Source organism: Astatotilapia calliptera, chromosome 18 (genome assembly GCF_900246225.1).
Source record: "Astatotilapia calliptera chromosome 18, fAstCal1.2, whole genome shotgun sequence".
NCBI classification, from domain to species: domain Eukaryota; kingdom Metazoa; phylum Chordata; class Actinopteri; order Cichliformes; family Cichlidae; genus Astatotilapia; species Astatotilapia calliptera.
The window spans coordinates 21,757,777-21,775,586 of NC_039319.1; the positions used below are offsets into that span (position 1 = coordinate 21,757,777).

At 41.3% G+C, this 17,810-nt stretch overlaps 2 protein-coding genes across 2 annotated transcripts; one reads left to right on the top strand and one right to left on the bottom strand.

Annotated features, from left to right (window-relative positions):
• Positions 1-1,250: 1,250 nt before the first annotated feature.
• Positions 1,251-7,460, bottom strand: LOC113010001 (ubiquitin-conjugating enzyme E2 R1-like). The gene is made up of 6 exons (XM_026148755.1): positions 7,076-7,460; positions 6,661-6,965; positions 6,458-6,544; positions 5,884-5,981; positions 3,749-3,883; positions 1,251-3,199 (listed from the first exon to the last, which is right to left on the bottom strand). Exons 2-6 carry the CDS (start codon positions 6,844-6,846, stop codon positions 2,989-2,991), a joined length of 717 nt encoding a protein of 238 aa, XP_026004540.1. The 5' UTR covers positions 6,847-6,965; positions 7,076-7,460; the 3' UTR covers positions 1,251-2,988.
• A 510-nt stretch (positions 7,461-7,970) lies between these two features.
• On the top strand, positions 7,971-17,773 carry cactin. Its single transcript, XM_026148745.1, has 10 exons — positions 7,971-8,422; positions 9,578-10,178; positions 10,272-10,367; positions 10,542-10,687; positions 10,800-10,962; positions 12,653-12,767; positions 16,071-16,263; positions 16,443-16,565; positions 16,661-16,983; positions 17,080-17,773. The coding sequence occupies exons 1-10, from the start codon at positions 8,124-8,126 to the stop codon at positions 17,568-17,570; spliced, it is 2,550 nt and encodes an 849-aa protein (XP_026004530.1). The 5' UTR covers positions 7,971-8,123; the 3' UTR covers positions 17,571-17,773.
• Positions 17,774-17,810: the final 37 nt, after the last annotated feature.

Consider the following 17,810-nt stretch of genomic DNA (forward strand, 5'->3'; position numbering starts at 1 on the left):
CACAGAGCTCCTTAATGGAAAGATCTAAGCAGCCAATTATATGGCAGTAGCTCAGTCCATTTATTTGTGCAGACATGGTCAAGACAACCTCCTGAAGTTCATACTGAGGATCAGAATGAGAAAGAAAAGTGATTTAGGGACTCTGAACGTAACAGTTGTTGGTTCTAGATGAGCTGGTCCTGGGATTTTACCCCACAACCATCTCTACAGTTTATAGAGTATAGTCAGAAAAAGAGAAAATATCAAGTGAGGCAACAGTAACTAACTTTAAAAAAAAAAAAAAAAGCAATGTGAATGCAGAAAATGTGAAGATTTTGCCTGAAATGCTTAAAAATATTTGAAATATTCAAAGCAGTTTCTGATTGGTGTCAGCTTGTGTGCCTGCTTGTTTCTATACCACTCAGTCTGCTTATATCACTGTGTTTTACAGTCATGTCTAAATCTGCTGAGTTTGATTCCCACCAATCAGGCGAATAGATGAAAGTTACAAAAAAGAAAAGCATAAGCATACGTCTCCAGAAAAAGTTTTGGTACTATAACTGTTTCTGTAGCACAAAGTACACATAAGTGCACAAAATAAGAATAACATAATAAACTAGAAATAAAAATATATCTTCACATTGAGAGCTGCTGCACACAGCTTGTGAAGCAAACGGTGCAGTTTATTGTGAAATCAGTGGATAATAATGGAAATAACATGACAGTCAGACCCACATGCTCCAACATGAAACCTGTAAATGGTAAATGGCCTGTATTTGTATAGCGCTTTACTAGTCCCTAAGGACCCCAAAGTGCTTTACACGTTCAGTAATCCACCCATTCACACACATTCACACACTGGTGATGGCAAGCTACATTGTAGCCACAGCTACCCTGGGGCGCACTAACAGAGGAGAGGTTGCCGGACACTGGCGCCACTGGGCCCTCTGACCACCACCAAGAGTCTTGCCCAAGGACACAACAACCGAGACTGTCCAAGCCGGGGCTCGAACCAGCAACCTTCTGATTACAAGGTGAACTCCCAACTCTTGAGCCACAATCGCCCCAATTATGTATTAAGGAATCAAGAAGAAAAAGCAGCCTTTACCTTATAGTAACCTTTTTTACAAATAGCTATGCAGCTTTGCTAATAATAAAACCAAAATATCAAAAATTCTTAAAATACAAAAAGTAACCCGCTTAAATGCAGGCATACAAATCAAGTGAAACAGAAGAAAAAGCTCTGTGGGTCTTTTTTTCTTCCAAATAAATCTTTATTTTTTCAGTTTTTAAATAGCTGAAAAATAAAAAAAAATACACAGGTGAATAAAACAACATAGTAATCATTCATACAGCTATATGTGCATATCTGTCACGGTTCCTGTTAAAGATGCAAACCAACACTGAAGACCACCGAAAGAGGAAAATAGTTACTTTTTCTCAATTGTTGTGTCACATGTAATTCATTATCCTGAGAAATTCAGTATGACTTCCCAATTTAATTAAAACAATCAATATTGCTGATGAAAAGGTTCACACAGAGCACACCCACACACACACAGAAGAAAAAGAAAAAAGTCCAATCTCAACTAAGACAGAATAGCAATGGAAGAATAAAACATGATGGTCTTGTTCACTTCCGAGGACTGGCAGGAGAAAAAAAGAAAAGAAAAGAAAAGAAAGAACCTTGTTGAGAAGTGTGGGATCATAGATTATGAGACAATACCTACAATTGTTTCTGTCAATCAAACCTAATAATCTCGTCATCACATAACTCATTCTCAAGCAAAAAACAAAAAAAACAAAACACAGGCATAACATCTATCTGAAGAAAACAGTAAAATGAAAACAAGCTTGCAAGAGAGAACACAAAGAGCAAACAGAGTGCGACAAACAGTTACCAAATGTTTTGGGCTTTCTTTAAAACACACTTCTTTTGGTCTTTGGGTCAAGTGGGGCCCATCAGCGAGTGACCTCCCCCGAGGAGAAATGCAATTCTGATCAATAATTAGCTCCGCCCCAACAACTCCCTGGTGATCATCCTACACAACTCTTAATCTGAACTACTTCAAATAACACAACCCTACACTTAAAATGACAGGAGAAATACATCCAACAGTAACCAGAAGAAAACACGGCAAAGATCAACTTCATGTTAGGAAAAAAAACAGAAAAAAAAAAGTTCACGTGAGGATTTGACCTTCCGATTGAGCCAGCCGGTCCTCCGGGCAGAGAGTCCTTGTTGTTGAAGTCTTTGTCATCACACGGATCATGACGTAGATAAACGGTCCACCAGTAAAAGAGACAAAAAGCTTTGAAAAGAAGTTCCGGCATGCACAGGAACTTTGAAAACATCGTCATGTGACAATTAAGGTCTTGTCCTATCAAAGCGGATCAGACTGTGACACTTGGAGAGGGGAGAAAAAAGACAAACAAACCCAAAAACAAAACAAAAAACAGAATATTTGCAGCACAGCAAACGTGCTGTTTGAAGTCCTCAATCTTCTGTTCATCACTGTGACCAACTAGCAGTGAGCAATAACCAGTTACAATTAGGGAAAGAAAGATATGCAAAAGACAGGCTGAGAAATGTTTGGAAGTGTTTGCACCAGTGCAAATGTTGCTATTGTTGACAGTTGGGTTTTTTGTTTGTTTTTTTAACCCCACAACACCTTACACTATACATGGGACTGAGAAACTCAGCAGGGTATGTGAGAGTTATGTTTTTTTATTTTCTTTAAAGTAAGGATTTAGGTGATGATAAAAACTGAAGAAACTGGTGACTTTTGTGCTGGTGCAAATCTTACCAGGTCAGAGCCTTCCTCAGCAAGGCATCAATTTCAACCTCCAAGACGCATTCAGAGGCGAGAGGAAAAAAGCTCTGTGTTGGTTTAGAGGAGGGAAGCTTCCAATCTTTCTTGGTTGTAAACCTAGAATATCTGGCAACCCGGGCAGAGAGAGGAAGGGTAGCACACGTCAGCTAAGATCGGGGTGCCGGAAAAAAGCGTGTCAGGACTCCTCATTGCCTGAGTCGTCTTCGTCATAGCAACAGTCGCCATCCTCGCCTTCCACGTCGTCTTCGTCGTAGCAATAGTCATAGAAGAGGTCGGAGCCTTCGTCGGGGGCTGGGGCGCGTGTGCGGACGCAGTACTCCGCCAGCGTAGTGGGCACTTTCACGCCATCGCGCTCAGCTTCAGCCTTGGTAGCCAACACTTGTTTTCTGAGGGGAGATCGAGTGGCGTCATTACAAACAGCTGGAGATTTACTATCATTTTCTGTCTTTCCATAAAAGATCAAAGAAATCTGAAGAAAAGTTCCCACCTTATCCGCCAACAGTCAGCTGATCTTTTGCTACATGAATGAAGCTGTGCAAAATTTTACCTTTATGCTATCAATATTTTACAAGTACAGAGTCCACACACCCACAACAGTCATCTGGTTAGGTCGCCTCCGAGGTACTTCCCTCTGGAGGTTTTTTTTTGGAGTGAACTCCAGCTTTGAACATTCAAGATTTTTATTTTCTGAACACATTTATTCCCAGAAGAATGGCGGTTCACCAAGTTTTAATAATGCACTGGACAGTTTTAGCTGTTTCAACAATCACTACATCTGTATTTCTCTGCTTGATGCAAGGCATTAGTTTGACCCTCTGAATCAGTAAAATCTTCTCTACAACTACAGGATACATCTGACATGAAATGACTTTTGTTTTGCACAGCGAGTGAGTTTACACCATTTCTTTTAACTGTGAATCATGCAAACTGTTTACCTGATGATCTCCACATACTCCCGGTCTTTGCCTTTGCTGTCTCTCCATTTGCGGTACATGACAGACGCGTCCACATTGGCAGGAGAAAAGGTGTTGGGTTCATTCAGCAGTGAGATCACACTCAGCAGAATGGTCCTGGAAGCAAACACAAAGGTGGCAGTCAGCGTGGCATCTACTGCAGGACACGAACACACAAGTTATGGGAATTAAAACAAAAAGAAAAAAAAAAGGAACTAATTTCTACTTTCTCCCTTATGTTAATTTTTTAAAACGCATTTTATTTTAGAATTGGGTGAATTTAGAAATTTGGATAAAGAGTCTCCAATTATGGATATAATGCTAATTATTCTGGCAGATAGATTATTTTAAACTTTTCAAAAATGCTGTAAATGACAGTGAGGTAACTTGCACTGGATAAAACAATGAGCAACTAGAACACTGGACTGTTTTGATTAAAACAGACCTCTCTACGCCTTTGTAAATCTTATTAAAACAAGGTTGAGGAGGATTGTTGTCCTAAGACAGGGATCAGCAATCTTTAACACCAAAAGAGCCATTTGGACCCGGTTTCCACGCAAAAGAAAACACTGGGAGCCACAAATACTTTTTGACATCTAAAATGAAGATAACACTGTATATATTGTTTTTTACCTTTATACTTTGTGTGAACAACTAAGGTGTGTTGCTTATGAAATCCATGAAGTGCTACAGCAAAAACTAAATTTTATTTATGTAATTAACACATTTTGAACTCTTAAAGAAATATAACAAAAGGAAAGACACCCAGCTGAACTAAAATGATCCATGTAGCAAACAAAAACTGTAAGCCGCCACCCTTATATTGCCTTTGGGTTTTTTGAGCCTTGACCTGACTTTTAAAAAAAATTATTGGGAAAAAAAGCACTATGTTGCTAAAAAAAAGAAAGAAATAGATATTTACAATATTCTGCCTAAATATGTATTTTACCTGGTTAATGTGTGTGGCGGGGCGTGGTCTGCAGCGCCGCCGCAGGGGAGGCGGACGCACCTGAGCGGCACCCGCAATCACGCCTCGCCGATTTAACGTCTGTGCTCTCTATGCTGTTGTTGGTGTGTGTCGAACTGTGAGCTGAAAAGCTGCAGCCATCTGTGTGCGTACAGCAACCATGTGTGAAAAGTGGTCAATAAAGAGATGCTGAAAAGCATGTTCATGCAAACATCGTCAGGTCTGTCGTGGTATGTTTACAATGGGACTTCTGCTCCTGAACCTCTGCGCACAGCGTCTGCAAATCGGGGCTGTACGAAGTCACTTTCATCTTTACGCAAGACTGTAAGCTGTCATCTGTGAGGCGTGAGCGGAGTTTGTTTTAACTTAGTTCACGGTGGAGAACAGCTGCTGACATAATGTGGATCCGAAGATCCATAATTGGCCTATCTGGGGTTGAAAGTCTCGATAAATGCACGGCGTTTCTGCGGGTATACCGGCTTCCGCGAGTGTGACGCTTATTTTGAGCGATGAAGAAATAATAGAATATAATTTTATTTTTATATTTCAATATCACAATAATCTAACAATTTAGAACTACACGTTAAAAAAAAAAAAAAAAAAAAAACTAACATAAATAAAATACACTTCAGCCAAATACTTCAAATTTATTTTCCCAAACCACGCAGTGCCGCACTATAAGGACTAAAGAACCGCATGTGGCTCCGGAGCCGCAGGTTGCCGACCCCTGTCCGAAGACAACAACGTAAAACAACACTAAGATTGCCACTGAATGTTCAGCATGTTCAGAAATGGTGACTTTTGTATTTTTGTGTAATAACTTGTGCTCTGAAAGCAATGCATGATAATGTACTTCTACTATAATAAAACAGTATAAAGGAGGATATCTTCCTCTTCCTACTGAATGATAATGCCTCCATACTGCAAAAAACAACAGGCGACTCAAACTGCTTTAACTAGCAAGGTGTATAATACATTGAATGCCCACATATGGATTCAGTTTCTAGATACAAGTAAAAAGAAGCCAATGAAGATGAATGTCATGTGATAAGACTCTGACTCAGGTAAATTATTGAAGTGGCTGACACAGAACAAAGACGGGAGGTACCCAAGAAAGGAGAGACATGAGAGATAATGAGGGAGTGCTAACCGGACGTTCTGGGTGGGATTCCATCTCTCTGAAGGCAGCTCTCCGCTCTGTGGGTCGTCCACTGGAGGGTGCAGTATAGAAATACACACATCTCCATTCTAAAAGACACAGAGGGGAAAGAAAGCTCCTTCAAATGTGATTAAGTCAAGTTTTAGTTGTAGAGCACTTTTTAAAAAAACAAGAATCTGATAAAGTCCTGTATAAAAATACTAAACACACCACACAAAATATAAATAATTAAAAAAAAAAAAAAAAAAAAAAAGCCAATCCCCCGCTACGGAGAGATTATGGAGATTGACTACCTGATGTTTTCAGCTGGGTTGAACACCTTAAGGTTGCTGGCAGTCAATTAACTGCCAGCAACCTTAAGGGAACATGTGTCAGCAGCTCAGATATGTATGGTGGCGCTGATCCATTAAAGGCTTCAAAAACAAACAAACACATTTTTTTAATGGGTTTAATGGGCCCCATGATGCAAGTGGTATTTGATCATATGAATCATGAGGCAAGCCTAGGACAGCTGCTCCCATCACAAACAGCAGTGGGAGGGCATTCAAGTATGTCAAGTTGTTACCTCATAGATGTTGGGGTGCCACATCTTGGTGAGGAAGCGGAAAGCCGGAGGGGAGTAAGGGTAGTCTAGAGGAAACTTGATTCGAGCCTAGGACAAAAAGAGACCTTTGGGGCTTGAATTGTGTGGCAATCTTTATTCATTCAGTAAAGCCTGTGTATTGTATTACATTAAGTGAAGTAATCACACCACTTTGGCTTTCTTACCTTAAAATATCCCCCTTCATAGTGAGTGTTTGGTGGTCCAAAAATGGCCACTTCCCAGTTGTATAAATCAGCCTCGTCCACCAGTGTTATTTTGAATCCCTCCACGGGCTCCTCCTGAAGGCTCTTCAGTTCCAGCATGAGTGCTTTCTGTGAACTGGCTACATGAGGGGCGTCGGGTTGCGCCATAATGTTGTTGTTGGTGGTGGTCTGGGTGGCTGTCGGGATATTCTGGAGTGAACAGCGGACAGTTTCCTTCTGTCCACGCGAACACGGCAAAGTTAGCCTAATAAGCCAAGCAGCCTACCCTGAAAACAACAACAGTACCGAGACAATAAAACAGGCCAAACGTGTCAGGCTGTGCTCGAGCCAAACAAAGGTGGCGTTGATCTGTCCCCGAAACAGAGAAATTATTTACCAATGTCAACACTCAGAGAAATCTGCAACTGACCAACCATTGTGTCAGACCCGCGCCTCCAGCTTTAGCTGATCTACCTGGCAGAACAGCCGCGGATATAAGCCGTAAATCTACTGATAGCTGTAGGCTAATGGGAGCTAGCTAACAAGCCCTACCTCACCAACCAGATCGAACCGATCCTAGCACGGCGCGAATACTTCCTAACCGCATACAAGAGCCAGGCTAGGACAGAAAACACACCTATATACCCAAACCCATGAATTCTTTACGGCAACAGCCGGAAAATATAGCTCATACGGCCATAAGAGAAGACAGGATAGAGAAGAATGTTGCTGAAAGGAGTCCCCTTTCCTCTACAAACAGGCAATGGCGCCCTGTGATATGCGGGATTTGTAGTCCAATTTCCACCTGTCAACATTATTTTTCCCCTTTAGAGCAGCAAAGAAGGCGTGCCGTGACGCATTCAACTGTCTTATTACATAAGTTTATATAAAATTAAATTTACCCAGAAAAAATAATAGCTTTTAGAGCAATAATTCTTTAACATTTTATTTGAGAGGGAATTTAGGGAACTGCATTTGCCACTTTCTGACGTCACAAAAACGCCAAATATTGTTCGTGCTTCTGAGCTGTTTTCACCCTGAAATTATTTCAACACACTGACGGTTCTCAGTTGTATTCAGATGGTACTCCGAGGAGGGGTGCGGATTTCATAAATCAACAGTTAATAAACAGCGGGCCATTTGTTTCTAGTTTATTTTTCTCAAGGTTCTCGTGACGTAAATAATACGCGCCATTTCACAGAAAGCCCCTTCGAGGGGGGCTTTTTGCTGCCCCGTTAACTAGTTAAATATGTAACGGTTTTATTTTATTTATTTATTTTTTTAATATGACCTAAAAATGTGAAATATTGACATTATTTGCTTTTTAATCGTTCCAGTGCCGTTTAACCAGGTACGAACAGAATATGTCTTAAAAAGGCCCATTTGTTACATCTTATTTATGCGACAAACTGGTGTTGGGACCCCCTATTGAGAGAAAGTTCGCAATGAGTTCCAAGTCTCGACGTCGGGCTCGCTCCAAGTCCAGAAGTCGGAGCCGAGATCGGCCGAACAAGTCTAGAGGAAACAAGTCTAGATCCCCAGATGAGAGGAGAGACCACAGTCGGTCTGCCGACGGGAAAACGGCCGCTCGTGGTAGGGGAAGATCCTGCAGTCAGGACTCCAGCGATGGCTCTACGGCCCGACGTCGGCCTCAGCACAGGGGCCGCTCTGGTTCCAGCAGCGGCTCGGAGAGCGACCGGAGGCGAGAGAGTCAGAGGAACAGGTCGAAGGGTCGGTCATCAAGGTAATCGCTTTGCGAAGCGGAGTTGGCTGCTTACTTGGGATTTTATATATTATGATGGTAGTAGCAGGCCTCATTTGAACACATCGAGTGACTCCGTAAACGTAACGTTTTTCTGTCCGAATTGCGACAGCGAAAGGACATCAACAAAAACTATTCTTTTTGGGGGGAATTCCAGGAATCAGCATGCATCTATGCTTTTGCTTAGGCGCTAAATATAATTTGATGTTGACTTGCAGAACTGAGCAAGGCCTTACATTTAAAAAAGGAAGAAAAAAGATGTGTCTGTTGTTTTATTATTTGAAGAACTCATACCACCAGTGCGTGTGGCGCAGTATTGCTTACTGCAACATGCCTGTGAGACCTTCGTAGATATTCTGTCTATCCATCAATCAATCATCCGAAGGTTGTAGTGGCAGCAGGCTAAGCAGGGTATTCCAGACACCCATCTCCCAAGCAACACTTTCCAGTCCTTGCTGGGAGATACTGAGGCATTTCCAGGCAAAGTGAGATGCATAATCTCTTCAGTGGGTTCTGGGTCTAGCTCGGGGTCCCCTCCCCAAGGAGAAGGCATCTTATTACCGTAGATCACCAGGGTTTTTTTCCCCCAATATCAGCTTTTTAAAAATGTATTGCCGGAATTAAATTTAAATTAACCCTTCTTTTTTGAAAAGCAAATTGCATTTCTGAATTGAATCTTTTGTTGTTCTGTATGGTTTTTAATTGGATGTAGGTAGGGTTTAAATCATTGTACAGCATAAGGTTTGTTGTCACTGCATAAAATATACATAAAAGAGATGTGTGCACAGTATATTGCTGTATCGATGTTTGTCCCATCCTTGGTTGAGTGCCAGGCTGCTGCACAGTAATCCAATCAACTGATAGCAATGCTGATGTTCAGTGACGTTAGTGTTAGTCTTTATGTGAATGAAAAGACCTTCTGTAGATATAATCCCTATATCAACTTGTTATGGTAACTCCATTGCATGTAATAATAATAATAATAATAATAATAATAATAATAATAATAATAATAATAATAAAAAATATGTTTTTAACTGTATTCAACGGGACCTCAGAGTTTCCTGTTATGTGGTTTTTCTGTAGTTAATATTGTATTCCTGCATTTACTGTATTAAATCACACTTTCTGTCTCAGTCCTGATTCAGATAATACAAAAATGAGGAGGAGAAAGGAACAGGAGAGTCATAGAACAACATCCCGAGAGAGGAGAAAGGGAAGATCCCAGTCCAGTTCTGACTCCCATGATGGAAGCGGCGACAGAGAAAGGAGAAGAAGAAGGAGTCCTGAGAGAGGGAGTCCACCGAGAGACAGACAGAGGAGGGAGTGGGACAGAGAGAAAGAGAGGTACAAGAACAGTGGCAGAGACAGCGACAAAAGTCGAGAGCGAAGGAAAAAAAGTGAAGACAGGGAGCGCGGGAGGAGTAACAGAAGCCAAGAGAAGTCTGACCGGGGCAGAGGCAAGCAGCGCTTCAGTTCGAGTGAGTCATCTGAGAGCTCAGAGTCTGATTGCGAGAGAGGCGCACTCAAGGAAAAGGAGGAGAGGAACAAACAGAAGGAGATGATGAAAGCTCTTGAGACACCAGAGGAGAAGAGGGCCAGAAGGTTGGCAAAGAAGGAAGCAAAGGAGAAGAAAAGGAGAGAGAAGATGGGCTGGAGTGAGGAGTACCTGGGATACACCAATGCAGACAATCCTTTTGGGGACAACAACTTATTGGGGACATTTAAATGGCAAAAGGTGAGTTCCTGACTGCAAAAGTTTGGATATTTGCCTGTCATAACCTGCTTTTGAGACCTTGTATCCCATCCACGGTTCTTTTTGCTTCCTCAGGCGTTGGATAAGAAAGGTATCGGTCATCTCGGAGAGAAAGAGCTCAAAGAAAGGAACAAGTGTATTCAGGAGGAGAACCGTAGAGAGCTGCAGAAGGTAAGAACTGTGGGATAAAAATCTTCCACATTAGTGCTCACACAGTGCCTGACTTTTTATACAAATGCTTAAAAAAAGGATGGAATTTCACTTCCCAGGCAAAACATGGAGGATCAGTTTTAAGTTTAGAGATTGGGAGCGACATATTTATACACCAACTTTATGTTGCTGTAGGTGAAGCAGCTGCGTCTGGAGCGGGAGCGAGAGAAGGCCATGAGAGAGCAGGAGCTGGAAATGCTGCAGAGAGAGAAAGAGGCAGAATATTTCAAGACCTGGGCTGAACAGGAAGACAACTTCCATCTGCATCAGGCCAAACTAAGGTTAGTGTGGCTCTTACTCCACTATGATTGGATCAGTTTGTTTAAACCTCCACCTTCTACATCTGTTTATCTAATTAACCCTGCTTCACACCCTTGTTCTTTGTCTCTGCAGGTCTAAGATTAGAATCCGTGACGGCCGCGCGAAGCCGATCGACCTTTTGGCGAAGTACATCAGTGCAGAAGATGATGATTTGGCAGTGGAAATGCACGAACCATACACGTTCCTCAATGGGCTCACGGTCACTGACATGGACGACTTGCTAGAGGACATAAAGGTTTGTAGATGTGCTTAAATAAAGTGTAAAAGTTCTGTTTATGAAAGGACTGATTTTAATACAGTGTTTCATAATATGCCCATACAGATACAATATTAAAAACCCCGCTCAATTTGTTGTGTCAAGTTTAGACTGTATGTAAAACATAACATTACTCACTATGTTATGAGCTACTGCTATGAAATCTCATGTTATAGTACTGTGCAAAATTCTTAAACTATCCCGTTTCTTTATATTTTGCTTCCTGATGTTAGATGTTATTGACATTTTTTAAGTGCTCTTGAACAATAGTTCTCCTGGCTTCCTGAAGGCTCTTCTTTGATCACTGGCATCTATTTTGCTTATTTTCAGTCCAGTCCTTGTACCTGACCTTTCTCAGAGGAATCGTTGTTTGTTAAGCCACCATGAATCATTCGAGCATAAAAAGAGACCTTACCTTACGCAAGGGATGGATCTGTGCCATGTTTATCATCGACAGACAACTTGGCAAATAACCAATTTGAAATTGAATCTTCAGGCACTTTGTTACTCCACAGCATATTTCTTTACTTCAGTCAAGAACTGTCTCAGTGGAAGGGTGGCAGGAAGGAAGGAAGAAAGGGAAACAGGGAGGAGCGGGTTAGGTATACCAAATTACACAAGAGCTGGACTGAATCTGTTCAAAAGGTCTTGTAAAGTAATGAATCCAAATTTGAAGTTTTTCATTCAAATTGTCATTAACATGTACAGAGGAGGTCTAAAACTCAGTGTCCACAACATTCTGTAAAACATGGTGGGCTCGCTGTCATAGTTTGGGGCTGCTTTTCAACCAGTGGTGTTGGACAGGAAGTCAGAATTGACGGAATTATCAACACAGGAAAAGAAAATGCTGGAAGGCATCTGATTGGCAACGGCTTCATGACAGTGATCCCAAACACACTATCAATTGGCCTTCCCAGTTTAACATTATTGAAGCAGTGTGGGATCATCTTGATAGAGAATTGAACAAAAGGCAGCAAATATCCAAAGAAGGACTTTGAATTTCCTTCAAGAAGCCTCGAGAACTATTCCTGGAGACTACTTATTACAAGTCTTATTATTATGTATTATAAGAAAGCTGTCTAAGAGAGTTGGTCATACAAAATACTGACTTTCAAGCTTGCTGGAATTGTATATTTTTTGCCTTTTATATACTGAATTTCTATGTACGTTTGCACCAATCTTCCATTTCTAATAATGTCATTAATGATATAAAGATAAGGGGTGGGTCAAGACTTCTGCACAGCACTGTAGATAATATTAAGTCCTAACTTGAATATTGACTTTTACTTTGTAAAATACCTGAGCACAGATTAGTGTAAGTATCCACACAGCAGATGGTGTTAATTGGTAATTGCTTTAAAATTCTCCATTTGTCAGAATCACTTCAAACATGGTGGCGAAGTCCAATTCAGGGACTCAGATTAGCTGACCTCATGCTTAGCAGGCTACCACCTAGTATGGCCACCTAGGAAGCGACCATCTCTCACACTTCAAGTCTTAATAATATAAATGTCACAGAATAAAGGAGGCAAATCAGCTGTAGGTTGTTTAGTGTAAATCTATATTTATACATATTTACTGTAAAAATGTCAAAAGATGCATGTTAACATGTACTGATCTTAAAGTGCAGCATAATTAAAACATTACTGCATGCACAATGTTCTGGTAGGTGTACATGGAGTTGGAACAGGGCAAGAACGTGGACTTCTGGAGAGACATGACCACCATCACTGAGGATGAGATCAGCAAACTGAGAAAACTGGAGGCCTCTGGAAAAGGGCCTGGTAGGACACCCGTCACATTGTTCCTCTCTAATGGCTTTTCTCCTGATATGATTCTCTCTCTTTCTTTTTTTTTAAAATTACTGTAATGAAAGTGGAACCCCGACTTGCGAATACCCCGTTTCACAAAAAGTTCAAGTTACGAAGGCACTGAACGGCAATATTTTTGCCCGTGTTACGGCAAAATGCCCGCGTAACGAAATCCGCTAGCTCTGATTGGCTGAGCCTACAAACCCCACGACGCCTTCTGAATCATGTGACAACCCCTTGGCTTCCGTACTTGCGCTTCGCTGTTCCACTTGAACAACACAGCAATTAGCCTATAGCCTGTCATTCATCCAAAATGAGGCCTGCAAGTGATGCGAGTGAAAAGAGGAAGCGTAAAGTGCTCTCGATGAAAACAAAGAGAGAAATTATTGATAAATATGAGCGAGGTGTGAAACTTGGTGCTATTGCATGTGAGTATGGCCAAAATCCTTCGACCATAGGAACAATTCTAAAAACAAAAAGAAGTCCTCAAAGCAGGTAAACCTTCAATGGGCACCACCATCATGTCCAAAAGGAAGGACCCCCATACACGACAAGATGGAAAGTCTTCTCCTTGTTTGGATTAAAGACAAGGGAAAGACTGGCGATACCCTCACAGAGACGATCATTTGCGAGAAGGCGTCTTCAATTTATAATGATTCAGTAAGTAAGGCAGCTTCCAATGAGCAGCCAACGGCATCAAGGTCCTCGCAGGAGGCACCCCCAACCTCCCCAGAGTTCAGTGCATCGCATCGGTGGTTTGATCTGTTCAAGAAGAGGACTGGCATCCACTCCGTTGTGCATCACGGTGAGGCAGCAAGTTCCGATCACAAGGCTGTCGAAGAATTTGTTAAAAAATTTGAGGAACTTATCAATCAAGAAGGCTACATCCCCACAGGTATTCAACTGTGACGAGACCGGCCTCTTCTGGAAAAAAATGCCGCCGCGTACGTATATCATCGCGGAGGAAATAAAGATGCCAGGCCACAAGCCCATGAAGGACCGTCTTACCCTCGCCCTGTGTGCTAATGCCAGTGGGGACTGTAAGGTCAAGCCACTCCTAGTGTACCACTCACAAAATCTGTGTGCCTTCAAGAAACACAAAATTTTAAAGGATAGGGTCGAGGTTATGTGGAGGTCCAACCCCAAGGCCTGGGTGACCTGACAGTTCTTTGTCGAATGGGTCAACTTGGTCTTTGGCCCTGCTGTCAAGAAGTTCCTTGAGGAGGATGATCTTCCCATGAAGTGCCTGCTGATCATCAATAACGCCCACGCCCACCCCTCTGGCCTCGAGGATGACATCCTGGAGTTCTCGTTCATCAAGGTTCTCTTCCTCCCTCCTAACACGACCCTTCTCCTCCAGCCAATGGACCAGCAAGTGATCTCTAATTTTAAGAAACTGTACACGAAACACATGTTCAAACGGTGTTCTGACATAACAGACAGTACGCAGCTCACCCTCAGGGAGTTTTGGAAAAGTCATTTCGACATCGTTGCATGCCTCCAGTTGATTTCTTTGGCATGGCGGGAGGTGAGCCGTCGAACGCTGAATTCTGCCTGGAGGAAGCTGTGGCCTGATGCTGTTGCCCCTCGAGATTTTGAAGGCTTTGAGGGAGAGGAGGGGGAACCTCAACCTGATGTCGAGGTTGAGGAGATCGTAAATCTTGGCACCACCCTGGGACTGGAGGTTGACGAGGAGGATATAAACGGCCTTGTGCATAAACATCAAGAGGAGCTGTCAACGGCAGAGCTGCAAGAGTTAGAGGCGATGCAACACTCATCAGTACAGCAACAATTCAGCGAGGAGGAGGAGGAGGCCGTCATACCATCGGACGATATCAAGTGCAATCTCTGCACTTTTTAGAGGGTGGCCGATTTGTCAAAAAAAAAATCACCCTGAAAAGAACTTTACCGCTCGGGCTATTGAGCGTTTTGGTGACGTCTTGACTGTCCCACTTCAGATCCATTTTGAAAAGTAGAGAGAAACAGATGTCGTTGGATAGATTTTTCACAAAGAGGCCGACAACAAGTCAACCTTCAGGTGCAAGTGTGCCTTAGAAGGCGAAAAGCGTTGAAAGTGGCAGAAGTGATTAGTTAAAAAACATAAAAATGCACAAAAAATATAACATAAAAAAACAAAGGATAAAATAGAAAATTAGAATTTTTTTTAAAAGTTTAAAAAATATGTGAGTTTTAGTTTTAATGTTTAGAATGTTATGTACACACAGTATATGTATGCATGCATGCATGCATATATATATATATATATATATATATATATATATATATATATATATATATATATATATATATATATATGTATATATGTATATGTATATATATATATACACACACATGTATATATATATATACACACACATGTATATATATATATACACACACATGTGTATATATATATACACACACATGTGTATATATATATATATATATATATATATATATATATATATATATATATATATATATATATATGTATGTATATATATATATGTATGTATATATATATATATATATGTATATATATATATATATATATATATATATATATATATATATATATGTGTATATATATATATATATGTGTATATATATATATATGTGTATATATATATATATATATATATGTATATATATATATATATATATATATATATATATATATATATATGTATATATATATATATGTATATATATGTATATGTATATATACATATATACACACACACACACTTATTCCTCTAATTTTGATTTATTGGTAATATTTTTACCCAAATGCGATACTTCTTAAAATACAAGCAGACATTACAAAGAAAGTTGAAGTGTTAATAATTGTGTAAAAATGTCTGAATGAATACATTGTTTTTGTTGCCTTTTTTCTGTACTTGTAGTGTTTTTAGATGGCAGGGCTGTTGGTGGATTAAAACTTTTTGTTAATAAAATAGTTTTCTTTGGTCTTTAACGTGCACTTCAGTGTCTGTTGCACTACCTCCTTATGTTTAAAACCTGATTAATCTTTGAATTAAAAAAAATTAAGAACTTTACACCCTAATGTTATGCCAGTTTGCCCCGTGGTGGTGCTGTATGTATCCATGCATACGTATGCTTTCTTCAGCCTCCACTACCAAGAACTTCGTCTCCAGCCAGCATCGTCTCAGTCAAAAGGCACGATGGGTGCTTCGACTTATGAAAGACCGTCAGGAACGGATTAATTTCGTAAGTCGAGGTTCCACTGTATTAATTTATCAGTTTATTTCTCAGGTGATCGTCGTGAGGGCATCAATACAGCTGTGAGCACAGATGTTCAGTCTGTGTTCAAAGGAAAGACATACAGTCAGCTGCAAGCACTGCACCAAAACATTGAGGCAAAGATTCGGGCTGGAGGATCCAATCTTGATATCGGTTATTGGGAGAGTCTGTTGCAGCAGGTCAAAGTCTACATGGCCAGAGCAAGGTATGACAGTGATGTGGCAATGCCCACTGTTTTTGGCTGGCTTAATAAAGTTAAGTCCCATTTTTATGCAACTTAATATCACACTGCTGTCTTTTTTTGGCCAGGGCACTCTTATAGAAGAGATTTGTAATCTCAAGAGTCTGATTGTTTAAAACTAAATCTAACTTTTTATGCTGTAGGCTGAGAGAACGACACCAGGAGGTGTTGCGTCAGAAGTTGTTCAAACTGAAACAGGAACAGGGAGTAGAGAGTGAACCTTTGTTTCCCATCATCAAAGAGGAGCCTAGGACTGAGGAAGATGAGTAAGTTAAAATGTACAGACCTGAGTTGCAAATTCCTCTTTGCACTATTGCAAGAGGTGCACTGTAAAATCTAAACCAACATTTCCTTATTCCAGTGAGAGAGGAGGGCAAACTAGAGAGAAAAAGAGAAACACTGAAACAGAGCCAGAGGAGGGTCCGTCCACATCTACAGCAGGAAACCAAGATGAGGAAGGTGGCGAAAAGGGTGACAAGAAGGATGGAGAGGAAAAGGATGAGGTTGTGGAGGCTGTTCTGACGGAGGAGGACCTGATCCAGCAGAGCCAAGCGGAGTATGACTCGGGTCGCTACAGCCCAACGTTGCTCATGCAGTCTGAGCTGCCGCTGGACACCCACACGATCACCCCAGAGGAAGACGCACACCGGCTGCAGTTAGCACGCAGACAGCTCCAAGTCACAGGTATGAGATGACAGCAAAGCATTCTCACTGCAGAAATGTATAACCATGCATATTGGGAACTGTAGCCTCACTGTTTTCCCACTTTCTGTCTGTCAGGTGATGCCAGCGAAAGTGCAGAGGACGCCTTTGTGCGACGGGCCAAGGAAGGCATGGGCAACGATGAGGCCCAGTTCAGCGTTGAGTTTCCGGTCACTGGGAAAATGTACCTGTGGGCAGACAAATACCGCCCCAGGAAACCACGCTTCTTCAACAGGGTCCACACAGGCTTCGAGTGGAACAAGTACAACCAGACACATTACGACTTCGACAACCCTCCCCCTAAGATAGTCCAAGGTTACAAGTTCAACATCTTCTATCCAGATTTGATTGACAAGCGATCCACGCCGCAGTACTTCCTCGAGCCCAGTCCCGACAACAAGGACTTTGGGATTTTAAGGTTCCACGCGGGCCCGCCATATGAGGACATTGCTTTTAAGATCGTAAACAGGGAGTGGGAGTACTCGCACCGACACGGCTTTCGCTGTCAGTTCGCCAATGGGATCTTCCAGCTTTGGTTCCACTTCAAGAGGTATCGCTACAGGAGATAAATGCCACAGATCAGTACGGACCAAAGCCGCCAGTGACTGGGTTTTACACATGCTGTACAGTAAAGGTGCTTTGTTGTTTTTGTTTTAGCTGCTCTCTTAGAAAAGCAGTATTAAAGCTTCAAATCACTGTACTGATGTCTAAGAAAGCAGAACTGTAATTTAGTCAAAAAGTTACACATTAAAGATTTTTTTTCCCCCATTCTCCTTTTGGCCACTGGTTAATGGGTTTCATACAAACTT